Here is a 13,851-nt window from a genome sequence, read left to right as displayed (position 1 = left end):
TTTTTTTGAACTATATATATATATATATATATATATATATAGATCGATAGATACACATACATATATATGCGCGTTCATGCACACATACACTTGCACGCACGCACACGCACACACACATACATGCGTGTGCGAAAATTCAAAATCAAGTGAAAAAAATAACAGAACGGTGAATTAATTGTGTTGCAATATATAGATTCATCTTTTCACATTCTGAAATTAGTATGTGTTATCGGCACTGGTTCTAATAAAAATCGTAAATAATCTACATTGTACCACTCTTTGAAATCACCATTGATCAAGCTACTAATTCTCAGTTATTTAACCCTTTCCTTTCAGACGGAAGATACATGCAGGCCGGTACAATAAGAGCATGCTGAGTGAGTCCTGTTGACTAAATACAAAAACATAGAAAACCAGAGACTTTTTTCTTTACAGAACAATAGACTGGAAGAGATCTGAATTCTATTTTTATCTGAATGAACAGTATCATAGGACACAATCTACTCCAGTCCAATGCTTGTTAAGCAAATATAGATATTGATCAACACTCATTGACTTGGATATTTTCACAATCTAAAGGAATTTTCTAGTTCACATCTTTTAAGATGATACTTTTATGAGTTTTCAGAATGATTTCTAACATAGGTGCAAGACCATACATATTGTCTTTCTTTTTCTTTTTTCTTTCCTCTCTCTCTCTCTCTTTTGCTGTGGGAGAGGATTTTTTCAACATCGATACTTAATCAGTACTTAATTTATCTACTCCAGAAAAGTTAATGACGATAGGTTAAGTTGACCTTGGACAGATTTCAACAAGTTTCTAAGAGATATTAGGGTGTTGCCTGATCACCCTAGTGATAATAATTATAAGAGTTTCTGATTTCTGAAAGCCAGAAATTTTTGAGGGGAACAAGTTAGTAAATACCAGCAACCTCAGTATTTGACTGGTACTTTATTTTATAGACCCCCTAAAGGTTTAAAAACAATATCAACCATAGCAAGATTAGAACTCAAGTCATAAAAATCCAGAACACTCAAGATAACGAATTTTAGTGAGGAAGACATGGTTGATTATATCAACCCCAATAGTTGACTAATACTTAATTTTATCAACCTCTACATGCTGAGTTGATCTGAAATTTCACCTCAAATGGTAACCCTTTTGTTGCCATATTTTTGTTGAAATGCACAAAGTCCATTTCAATTAATTTTGATATTAATACAGAAATTAGTAAAAAAAATCTTTGCCATTATTAAACTGATGTTTGATACATAAATTAACATGAAATTTTGGTGGAGAGTTTTAATTTTTGATACCAACCTGTCTAGACTACTCCTGAGTCTATGATCTCTTTTAAAGAGATCTTAATTAAAATCTTCCATCAAAATTTGATGCTAATTATGTTCCAAACATCAGCTGGATAATGATAAAGCTATTTTACTAAATTTGTCATTAGTTTCAAAATTAATTAAAACTAAAGTAGTGTAAATATAGTAGCAAAAGGATTAAGATGGAAATTTGTATCATAAAAACAAGAGTGGTGTCAGGTGGGTTGGTATCAAAAGAGTTAATGGAGGTAACTAAATATAGCCAGGCAGTTCATTCACTGCTTTATAAATTCTGTTATCTTTCTACTGCCTGATGTCCAACATAGACTCAAAGTCACAATTTAGGGATACCAATGACTAGACTAATGTTTATTTAATTGACCTCTAAAGGAGGAAAAAGCATAATTCGCCATGCTGGGATTTAAATGATTTCTCACATCAGCGTAACACCACAAATTTGTTGGTGAGGGGTGCAGTCAATTTAATCATCTCCCAAAGGATGAAAGACAATGTTGATTTTGGCAGGATTTGAACTCAGAATATTAGAAACTAGAACAAATACCACAAGTATTTGTTCTGGCTTCTGATATTCTGAGATCAACTTTGCCTTCATCTTTCTGGAGTTGATAAAAAAATAAGGTACCAACCAAATAATGGGGTTAATTTAACTGACTAAATGACTGACCTTTCTCTCCAAATTTCATGCCTTGTGTCTATGTTAGAAGCAATTATTATGATTGTGTACAAATCCCACCAAGATCAACTTCGCCTTTCATCCTTTTGGCATCAGTACAATAAAGTACCAGTCTAGTACTGGGATTAAATCAATTTATCCTCTCCCACAAATTTCTAGCTTTTCTTAGAAAGGATTATTATTATTGTTTATGTTGACCAAGTTCATATGATTTTTTTTTACTTTTCACAAGGCCACAATTTGTATAAGGGATCAGAATAAGTAATTTGTCATGTTCATGTTTTCTTCAAGAAAGATGAAAAATACTAGTCAAGTAAATTTCTATTATTATAATTATATGTTTGGCTTTCGCTTTGTATTTGCACAAGTTGACGCCAAGTCTCACCCGGAAACCTCAAGAGACAAGTTAGAAGTTCAATTTGGTGTTATAACTAGGATACCTTTTGTTGGAGCTCCTGGAATCTTGCATGCATAGCGGGCTTGCTACCTGCAGCCTACAGTACCATGCTATCCATTCTTTTCATTATTATTATTATTATAAAGGCAGCAAGCTGGCAGAATCATTAGCATGCTGAGCAAAATGCTTAGCAGTGTTTTGGCCGTCTTTATGTTCTGAGTTCAAATTCCACCAAGGATGATTTTCGGGGTCAATAAATCAAGTACCAGTTGAGTACTGAAGTCAATGTGATTGACTGTCCCCCTCTGCACAAAATCCAGACCTTGTGCCTATAGTAGAAAGGATTATTATTATTATTATTAATTCTCTTTATCACAGGTTTTGTTGGAGCTCCTGGAGTCTTGCATACATAGTGGGCTTGCTACCTGCAACCTACGGTACCATGCTATCTGTTCTTTTCATTATTATTATGAAGGTGGTGAGCTGGCAGAACCATTAGCATGCTGGGCAAAATGCTTGGCGGTATTTTGCCCATCGCTACATTCTGAGTTCAAATTCCACCAAGGTTGACTTTGCCTTCCATCCTTTTGGGTTCAATAAATTAAGTACCAGTTGTGTACTAGGGTTGATCTAATTGACTGGGCCCCTCCCACCAAATTTCAAGCTTTGTGCCTATAGTAGAAATTATTATTATTATTATTGAGTGAGAGAGCAGTGCATGCCATCAAAATGACACTGGGGTAAAATATACAAAGCCCATTATACCCATCATGACTACCTGTCTGATAAGGGTACATCAGGCACATGCATCACAACTATATGTGTGCGACATGGTAATCTCATATCAAGATAAACAGCACATGACCTCGCAAGTGGAGCCCAGTTAGAATTTTCTTCAGGTCAAGTAGCCCATCCCGCTCAAAAGGTCCCTATTATTATTATTATTATTATTATTATTATTATTATTATTATTATTATTATCATTATTTAAAAAAACTGAGTACACTCATATGTTGTCTTTGACAGGAGAGTCCATCATCATTATCATTATCAAGGCTGCAAGCAGGCAAAATTGTTAGCATACCAGACAAGATGCTTAACAGCATTTCATCCATCATTATGTCCTAAGTTCAAATTTCACCCAGCTCGACTTTGCCTTTCACACTTTTGGGAGGTCAATAAAATAAGTACTAGTTGAGTACAGGGGCCGAAGTCATTGACTTCCCCCTCTCCCAAAATTTAAGGCCTTGTTCCTGTAATAGAAAGGGTTATTATTATTATTATTATTATTATTAGTAGTAGTAGTAGTAGTAGTAGTAGTAGTAGTAGTTGTTGTAGTAGTAGTAGTATTAGTAGTAGTAGTAGTAGTAGTAGTAGTAGTAGTAGTATAAGAGTAATGAAGTAAAAGGAGTGGTAGAACCCCAGTCTGGTAAGTTGTTTTTAATTTTGATATTGATATTCTTTTTTCATCCCTGTGGTAGATGGATATCAATAGAATAAGTAATAGCTATATCTCTTCCTTCAAAATTTGTGGCCTTGTGTTCAGTATAAAAATTTATAATTGATATTATTATTATTATTATTATTATTATTTTTATTATTATTATTATTATTATTATTATTATTATTAAATCTGTTATGTAATTGTAATAATAAAAGATTTTGTTACTGGTTCTCTGTAAAGCATTTTGTCTTATTAAAAAAAAAGAAAACTTAATTAGTCATTGTGTTCTCTAGACAGGTAATGCATGTTATTGTAATTGTTTCATATCTCATTCTATAACTGACTTGCCCCAAGCCAACAAGGGTGCTTCTGCATGGTTGCGCAGCCTGTTACAAATAGCTCTTCCCTCTAAAACAGGCATGGGCAACCTTTTTCAAGAAGCAGGCCACATGAGACATGCCTCATCATCAGATAGGGTGCCCTACTGAAAGTTGCAGGCAATTTCTTGTTAGGCGTGTCTTTCAGAGAGTCCTGCAGACTGCATGTTGCCCATAGACCACAGATTGCCCATGACTGCCCTAAACATAGCATATCACATTAAAAAGAACACAATAGATACACTGTATAAAAGACAAAATATTCAAGGTTGGAACACGTTTCATCATAGGCCTTCTCAGTCACAGCCTACCAGTGTCTAAACAACAGCAACAACTGACTGGTCAGTATTGGAATAGCCAAGCTGCAAAGATACTTACTCAAATAATTCAGTCAAAACTTTTCATCCCATAGTAAGTATGGAAAACTAGTTTTAAAACGTTTAATGTACATCAATGAAATGCAGAATAAAATTAACTACTATCTTTTCAATGAATTACAGTGGACATTGTCATTGTTTTATTCCCAAGTAAACTCAGACGAAGAAAACATGATCAGAAGCATTCTAATTGTGGTCATCCCAATTTTTAAAGGATATTCTGGACTATATTGTCTAATGTGTCCTTTCCTTATTTAAGGGTGTGATTTAAGAGATATTTGACTGCTAATTTTTGTAGGACAAGGGACTGCGATGGACGTTGACACATATATGGCTGTGTGGTTAAGGAGTTCACTTTGAAACTATGTGGTTTCAGGTTCAATCCCACTCATGGCATCTTGAGCAAGTAACTTCTACCATAGCCTCAAGCTAATATACCCACTCCTATTGACAAATATATGAATGTCTATTTTTTCTGACTTATGGTTTCTTAGATGACTCTCTCCCACTCTCTCTCTCTCTCTCTCTATATATATATATATATATATATATATATATATATATATATATATATATATAATTTCACGGTTCACTGGCTTGGATCAGTACATGAGTAAATGAAAACATTTCTCAATATATCTTAATAATAAATGTTTGAAAAGAACCTATCACAGCCAATAATAAGCTGCTGCTCTTGTGTGGCTTTCATGATCTCTTTAATCTTTAAATTGTTTCAGCTTCAAAGCTGCAGTCATGCTGGGGCACCACCGTTGACTGTGCTACACCATTATTTGAAACCTCCTCTGATATGTGGCATTTGGTAAATGAGGGAGTTTGATGCTGCTGCCTTCATCCGTGTTTTCTGCCATGAGGTAGGCTCATCTGGAAACCTTGACAGGAGAAGATCCAGTTTTGTTTTGAAGATACCTACATCCACACCATGCAAGTCTCTCAGGCATTATGGAAGGATATTGAAGAGCTGTGGGCCTTTGAAACACAAGCTGCTGCAATATCTCGTCCTGCAGATGGAGATGCTGGGATCTTTGGCAGTATGCTGTAGTGCCATGTTCTGCTGTGTGTGTAACTTTCAATGCCAAAGTTTGATACAAAGCCTTTCAGGATTATCCAGATGTATATCACTGCATATCTTTCCTGCTTTCATTCTAGAGAGAAGAGTTTTAATTCTTTCAGTCTTTCCCAGTAGCTGATATGTTGCATTAAGGCGATTTTCTTTGTGTAGCTTCATTAGATTGCTTCAAGTTCCACTGTTAATTTCATATTGTGTGGTGACCATAGTTCGAACCAGTAGTCCAAGCAGCTGAGGAAGTATGTCCTCCAAAGGACCGTCATTGTCTCCTTTTCTCTTATTTTGAAAGTTCTGAGGATCCATCAATAGCTGTCTGCATTTTATTACCAAATTAGTAATATGCACTTGGAAAGATGCATTATTGCTCATGTCACACACTGATCTTGATTCAGGGATTGCAATTCCTCCTGGGCCAGTGTATACTGTCTGCATGTTATTCAGCTTTGTGTACTGGTAGTACAGGGCTTGGAATTTTCCTGCATTAAACTGCATGTTGTTGTCCTCAGCCCACCTGTACATTGCGTCCAACTCCCATTGCAGAGGTGCAATATTTCCTGGATTTTGTATTATCTGAGAGTCTTTTGTGTCATCTGCATAGCTAGCAAGGGTGAGAAAATATGAAATGCTTCGTGAATTTGCCTGTCATCCTTGTACAGGGGCAATGCTAATCTTCTTTGCATCATTCCAATTTTAGAATGTATACTGCCATAGCTAGCATGGCATGTAAGCTAAAACAAACTAAAAAAAAACTAACATGTGGATGTAATTTTTCTTTCTTCATGAAAACATCAAAACCTAGCTTACAGACATCCTAAAAGTGCTCCTACATATAGCTATATTATTAACCCTTTTGGTAACAATCCACCTGTATGTTAATGTATGCTCCATACACCAGCTAAATAATGACAGTTATTTTTCTAAGTTCTTAATTCTCTTCAAAATTCATTGAAACAAAAACAGGGTAATTTTAACAGAAATATGGTAATAAAGAGGTTAAATGTTAACTTGCATGAGGATTTTGTTTAAGAGTTCTGATAAGAGAAGTCTTTTAATGGGGTGGTTTAAGATGGAAGTGTTGAATGGTTATTGAAGTATCTCAAAAGCTTTTAGTCCATGGGACATATGTGAAATCAAAATTGGTTGTTATGTTGTGAAAATGCAAAAGATATGATATCAAACTCAAATGAAGTTAAATTAATGGATTAGAATTTTAACTATTTTGTGTGTTGATATGGATCCAACTGATGATGATGAGTGAAATAATCGATGAATTAATGATCATCATATTGCAAAGCTAGAAATCTAACAAAGTTTTGTTTCCAAAACTAGTGCTGAATGTTATTAGGAATATTGGCATTATTAGGCAACAAATAAGTGGCAAACTGGCAGAATCATTTTCCAGACAAAATTCTTAGCCATGTTTTGTCTATTGTTATGTTCTGAGTTCAAATTCCACCAAGTTGACTTTGCCTTTCATCCTTTTGGGGTGATTCAATTCCTTGTACCTATAGCATAAAAGAGTAGAAAAGATAGTTGGCAATGATTAAAATTCTAAAACTATATAAAGCAATGCTTTTTTATGTTTTCTTAACATTTTTGTGTCAGAAGACTCTTCTCTTATTCTTTTGTAAACACATCATTCTCTTCTCTTCACAACAACATCCAACAGCTACTGCAGTGCACCAACTCCAGATATATTTGTAAACTAAACATCTACAATGGTGACCAAACTGATGTACAAAATAATTTATGCTGGTAACCTGAATGGAAGAACACGTAATTTCTGCATTCAACAAGTTAGACTACACCACCTTGGCTCTTCTACCTTTTCATATTCCTTCTACATTTTATTGGTGATTCAAAGTCAGATATCTTCTGTTTTTCTTTTTGCATTATAAACCATCGTTTCACTCACACAGCAATCCTGTTCACGAAATTTTAAAATGTTGTTTTCTGCACATCAGCAGTGACAGCATCTGTCCAATAGTCTGTGTCACTGGAGGTCCAGTATTTAGTTAACCATATTGTTGTGAACAGCACCTGTATGCAGTGCGCTCCCACCAGAGATAGTACAGGAAATATGAGATCTGCTGACGTTCTCACTAAACACTGTCTTCTATAAAACACTGAGAAGAGGACTGAATAAATAGATGCCTGGTTCGCAACAAAATTGCTTGCATTGTTTATTTCAGAAGAGCAGGGTGACAAAAAACTCTCTCGATTTTTCGGCGACTTTTAATCAATGTCCACAAGAATACGAGCACTAGTGGATCGGTCAGTGGTGAAAAAGAAACGATTAGGTTCGCAAGTGCCAGGTGCAAATGTCGCTGTATCATTTTCCTTGATGATAAAAAGATTACTTGTGAAAAGAACAAATAGCGCACCATGACCAGCGTCCTAGCCGAATTTGTGGTGGTACCAGGAAACGTTGCCTGCCGGGCGAGAAAGGATAAGACTGCAAGAGCACCGAGTAAGAAAACACCACGATGTTGTTGCGAAGCCTCTCTATGTTCAATGTTTGAAACTACACCGTAAACACTTGCTTGTACATTTATATCCTTAACCTCAAGCTGAACTCGAAAGGCTTTCACTTCAGAGGAGGAGAATGGGAAGAAGAAGAAGAAGAAGAAGAAGAAGAAGAAGAAGAAGAAGAAGAAGAAGAAGAAGAAGAAAAAGAAAAAGAAAACGATGACGTCGACGACCGACGATGATTCTGAAATATATGTAGTGCAGGTATTAATATGGACCACAAGCAACAGGTGTGTCGCGATTTCTGCAATCAGACCCGCCGACCCAGCTAATTCTTCGATGGAAATTGATTTTCTGGTGGATGTCAAATTCATTGCTGTTGTAGCAGAGCTTCTTGAAAGAAAGTTGCTAAAAAGTTCCCACTTACTGCAAGTTTTCTCTCCTTCTTTTTTTGCAATGGTATCATCACTAGTCTCCAACTAAATTTTTTCTCTATGACTATTTCCTTGACAAATATGGAATCTACCCTCTCGACGAACGGTTAAATCTGTTTTGGATTTTCCTGCTCCAACATCGTCGAGGAAATTGAGATTCTTGGCCTGATTAACTTATATCACTACTTCATTTCTCACTGTGCAGAATTTCATCAATCCCTCGCATATATATCCTCTGGAGTAGAACATTAGAGAACCAGCTCATCCTTCTTGATGATACACAATCTGCTGCTTGTCTTAAGATTAAGAATATCTTGGATGAAGCTTCTCTGGCTATTCATCACAACTTCGACGCATCGGTGTTAGACGATACGCAGGATGGCGGTGTGCGTGGCGTTCTCCCTCAATGCGTTAATGTTGTTCGGCATCGCGTTCTCTCTTCTGAAAGAGGTCAGTCTTAATGTATTTCAACAATTATGCCTGAACCAGAGATCTTGCCACTGGACATTTGTGGAATTGCTCTCATGACTTCTGGAAGTGTAGGTGAGAAATTAAACTCGGGGTTCACTTCTACTTGTGACAGGCAAATACTATTGCCTGCCTGCCACAGATAGCCAGAAAATAGCATTCTCATTGACTGAGAATGATTTTGAATCGCTGACTCTGGCTTTTATGAGCCACTCAAAGTTTTGTAACTGTCGTATGAGTTATCAAGACACTTTGAAAAAGAAATAAAAACTGCGAAATAAAATAGAACTGATACTGTAATCAAGGGTTAATGAATAGTTGGATAGTTATGATGAATGTTTGGGCTGAGAACTTCATTTTCTCTTAATTTTCAATAGGTGTTGCTGCTTTGAGAAAAAGAAAAACGTAAAATCCTTTATGAAGTCTATGGTATCATATTAGCGTTAAATTATTAGCCTGTCAATTAAAAACTACCAATTAGTAACGACTTATTGGGTTGGAAAAGTTCTTTTTGTCTTTTTCTTTGAAGTATTTTTCTCGATTCATAGTCTCTAATGATTTTTTTCTATAAGTCGTGAGACTGTTTTCTTTGTGATTTCATGTTTACTAATGTTATTCTGTTCAGACTTTCCTTTGCTCATATCGGAGAGCATATAATGATATAAAACGTTATTAAAAACTTCATGACTAACTTCTCTATTGATTCATATCTGATGCAAGAAAGAAACTTCCGAGTAATGTATTGGGAAGAACAATGAATAAGTCAAATCGGCATTTTACTAGTAGCAACGACTTACCAGCAATGACCAATCAGATTGATATACGTCACGCACGCTCCACCCACTTGTTCGGATATAGCACACTAGTCGATTACGTAAGATCAAGTCCCACCTACTGAGCAAAATGAGCTGTACTAGACAACTGCGACAGTAACAGCTGCCCTGCCGCCCCCACTGTTGCTGTTGTTGGGTGCCCCTACATAGTGCGCTGGAACCGATCCTCTTCGACTATGGCTAAGGCGATGGCGGTGATGCGTAAGGGATTACCACCGCTGCTGACGCGCTAAATCTCGGTACTGGGTGGATGTATTAGTGGTGCTGGGCATAAGCTGTCCAGTCGTCCCAGTCCAACTGGTGGAGGTGGTAACTAACAATGGGAAAGGAAGACGACTTATTCAAAGCAGTGAAACAGAATGATTACTACAAACTACAGGTAGGTAACATCAGACCTTGCTGAACCTTCAGTGTTGGTGTTGAATGTAGGAAACAGCGTAGAAAAAGAGCAAAACACGATTTAAGTCAACAACAGCAATGTTAGAATAAAACGAAAATAAGAATGGTTTGGTCTGTGTTGTTTTAACGCCGCTTCTATTTCCTTTTACAGCAGCAACCCTGTTAACTCTTCCAATTTGCGCTACCCTTTTCTATCTCTTGTCATTCTGTATGTCTGTCTCCCCCCCCACCTCTCGCTCTCTCAACCGTCAGTTCGATATCGTGTTAAATAACAGTTCTTCCATCACTTGTTGTTCTGGTGTCTTCCAGAAATCAATCGCTTAGAGTTTTAGTGTTTCTCTACTGTTGATTAGTGTTTCGTTACTGTTTTAGTATTTCGTTGTTGCTCACTAGTATTTCCTAACTATTTAGTTCTAATTATACTACTACACATTCTCAGTTGAATTTCTGACCCTTTACTGTCCCGATCAAGCCGTTTTCCCGACTTCTAAATAAGGAGGGGTTTTGTTTTGGCTTTTCTTTTTCTTCTTTTTTCTTTTCTTTTCAACCAGTATGTTAAGAAAGTCTTTTAAACCATTTCCTGAACAGTTAATTTCAATGTTTTTTTTTTTTAATTTATATAATATTTATTAATCTTTTATATCTCTTGGAAGCGACCTTTTTACCAAAATATTTTATATACACATAAACACACAAATATATACACATACATGTAAACAGATAGATACATACATACATACTCATATTTATGTGTATACATACATATATCAGTATGTATCACCAGTGCCCTTGAGAAAGGTATGAATGACCCAACTTCCTATGTTCCGGTTTATAAAATTCTTAGACTTAATGTGTAAACTATCGCCTTGTATGCATTATTGTGATATCAGCGGATTTTCGAGTACTACAAAAGCAATACGGTCACTTTAACCAACAGCATTACACATGAATACACACGCGCACAAAGAACTGTATGAACTTAGTTACATCTTATCGTTTGTTCAGATGCTCTATTCGCAATTTTTCCCCATCAATACAACCTATCATCAACGCCGATCCTACGAGGAAATCTTTACGTGGTTTCTCTCTCCTGCTAGAAGCTTACTGCCAAATGTTCTTCAATTACATCCAACAAGTCTTACAAAAGAACACGTTGTATATATTGTGATCCTGAATTTCGTAGAATTGTCATAGCTGGAAAGCTTTTGATCATGTCTGCTCAGTCAGGGTTGACCTGGGGCTAAACAATTACACATCAACAACGTCTTTCTTATAGAAGTTAACTTTCTTGCCACTAGATAGCAACTGATGATGATGATGGTAATGATGTTGTTGATAGTGATGATGATGATGATCATGATATTGCTGTAGTGGTAGTCACAATAGGACTCTTAATGACAGAATCACCTTTAAAATGGTAGAGGTGGTCTCTCTTTCACTCTGTCTTTCTCTCTCTCTATTCGATATCCATCATCTTAACACCTATATTTCTTTGTCTATAACGCCTCGTTTCTCACAAATGAAAATACTTACTCGTCAAAAATATTAATCATCGATTAGGCACGAAGCTACAAGTTTAAAAAGAGGTAAAAAATTGGGATGTTGTAACGTTAATGCTTTTCTCCAAAGAGCAAATACGATGTAGGTAGAATGGCTACAACAGTGACCAAAAAAAAAATTGTTATATTGACACAACGATCTGATTTACAAGGGATTGGGATGTTGTGGCGTACATAATGCATTAGTTCAAGTCTCGTGAAAAGGGTTCCAACCGGAACTAATCAAATAATAAAAACGAATAAATCCTTTAGTTAACAAGGGTTTTTCTCGCCAAATCTCAGACGTGTATCCAATTAATCCAGTATTTTGAACATCTATTGTTTAACTTCTCCCAGCGGTGTATAGACGTGTGAAGTGAATGGGGAGACTGAGTGACTAATTAATTTTTTTTTGTTTTTTTTTTCGGCTATTTACTCATTGTTTCCCTTCAATATGTATTATCTATTTTATACGGATAAAAGGGCCTCTTGATTTTTAAGCGTTGGCTGAAATCGACTACGATTTCTTCAATTGTAACGATTGTTATTCACGTTCTTATTGTATGTCGCAAGTCCAACAATATTATAGACCAATTCAATGCGATATAAAACAAATAAACAAGAAATATAGAAGCAACGTGCTACACGATAAGGCTTTCATTTCTTTTCACTAGGCTCAAAATCCCTACTCTGCGGGGATGGTAGTATAATCGGTTGAATAATGTCAATTGTTATGGTTTAGCCCTAGGTCAATCTGCCTGTGAAGCCCTACAATCAAAAGTATTCTGGCCACGACAATCCTTTCTTTTTATTTTTCTAGTCATAGTGTATCTAGGACTGCGTTATCCAATGTGTCATTTCTTTCTAAAGCAGTGATGTGTAATTTTAGGAAGACTTGGCTGTTGTTTCTAGCAAGCCGAGTGCCTACTTAATATATCCGTGATGGTACTTATTCTATCGACCCTTCATGGAGGAAAGGCGAAATCAAATCTGAATGATAAGTGATTAGTACTGATAAGTAATTGTGGGTAGGGGTTTAAGAACAAATGTTCCTTTTCACAAAAATACTCCGATCCATTCATTCTGTACACGCGTTTCGATAAACGGAAAAGGAAAATAGATGGACAGACAGATCGATAGATATAAATATATATACAGACCGATAGATAAGTATACAGATAGATCGATAACGATAATTATATAGATAAATATACTGACAGAGTACTAGACAGAAAGTTACACAGATAAGTGAACACAGACTAACAGACATATTAGTTCTCGCCTGGACAGTTCACCATCAGTTCCCGATAAGCTAGATGTAAAAGGTCACCAATGTCTGGGTCGTTATCCAGTGACGGGGGCGGGAAATATTTTTTCCTTTCACCCAAACTGCGCTTTCACACTCATCCGTTCTTTCCAGCTTTGCTTAAACGATTAACTCTTTTCCTACGTCAGGCATAGACAAAAACATAGTATTTCGTTGTTTATTTATTTTCGACTCTTTTTGGAACCGTCTTTTCGGATTTAGTAAATAAATACCTTTTAACGATAGCAGATCTTTTTACTTCTTTACTACTACTCCTTTTAAATACCCCCTTTTGAATAAAATCTTCCTAAGCGATGTAATATACGTTAATACTTATTTATTTCCTCGTCATTGTCAATTCCCAATCTATTGCCAATCTTACTATTTAGTACTACTAATCATAGGATGCGTCACCGACTCCCAACCTTTCTCTTTCCGTCTCCTACACAATGAATAAACGTAAGTCCAGGTTCAACTCTCCTACGCAAGGCACAGACATTTTACGATTATTCGATTTTACACCGCACACATGTTTGTGTGTGTATACACATATATACATCACATGTATGTATATATTTATACATACCGGATATATGCGTGTGTGTGTGTGTATACACATACATCACATGTATTTATATATTTATACATACCGGATATATATATGTATGTATATATATATATATATATATATATATATAT

General features: G+C 36.0%; 2 protein-coding genes and 1 non-coding gene across 7 annotated transcripts in view; 2 read left to right on the top strand and 1 right to left on the bottom strand.

Moving 5' to 3' along the window:
- The window catches only part of LOC106877912 (protein FAM228B), an 81,759-nt gene extending 77,622 nt beyond the window's left edge, over positions 1-4,137 (top strand). For all 5 annotated transcript variants that reach the window (XR_001410436.2, XM_014926966.2, XM_014926967.2 and 2 more), the window contains one exon: positions 337-4,137. Coding sequence is in view for 4 of the 5 variants with exons in the window: in XM_014926966.2 (XP_014782452.1) it covers positions 337-391 (55 nt within the window). In the remaining variant the exon portion in view is untranslated. The remainder of the gene's footprint in view (positions 1-336) is intronic.
- Positions 4,138-6,316: 2,179 nt separating this feature from the next.
- Positions 6,317-6,423, bottom strand: LOC128247162 (U6 spliceosomal RNA). The gene has a single exon (XR_008263572.1). It is a non-coding gene; the product is annotated as a U6 spliceosomal RNA (small nuclear RNA).
- Positions 6,424-9,939: 3,516 nt separating this feature from the next.
- LOC106877910 (uncharacterized) overlaps positions 9,940-13,851 on the top strand; it is a 102,088-nt gene continuing 98,176 nt past the window's right edge. Inside the window, exon 1 of the mRNA XM_014926961.2 lies at positions 9,940-10,288. Coding sequence (XP_014782447.1) covers positions 10,229-10,288 — 60 coding nt within the window. The 5' untranslated portion in view covers positions 9,940-10,228. The remainder of the gene's footprint in view (positions 10,289-13,851) is intronic.

Source organism: Octopus bimaculoides, chromosome 2 (assembly GCF_001194135.2).
Source record: "Octopus bimaculoides isolate UCB-OBI-ISO-001 chromosome 2, ASM119413v2, whole genome shotgun sequence".
NCBI lineage: Eukaryota > Metazoa > Mollusca > Cephalopoda > Octopoda > Octopodidae > Octopus > Octopus bimaculoides.
Note: the sequence above shows the minus strand (reverse complement) of the source record. Positions and strands in the feature narration are given on the sequence as shown.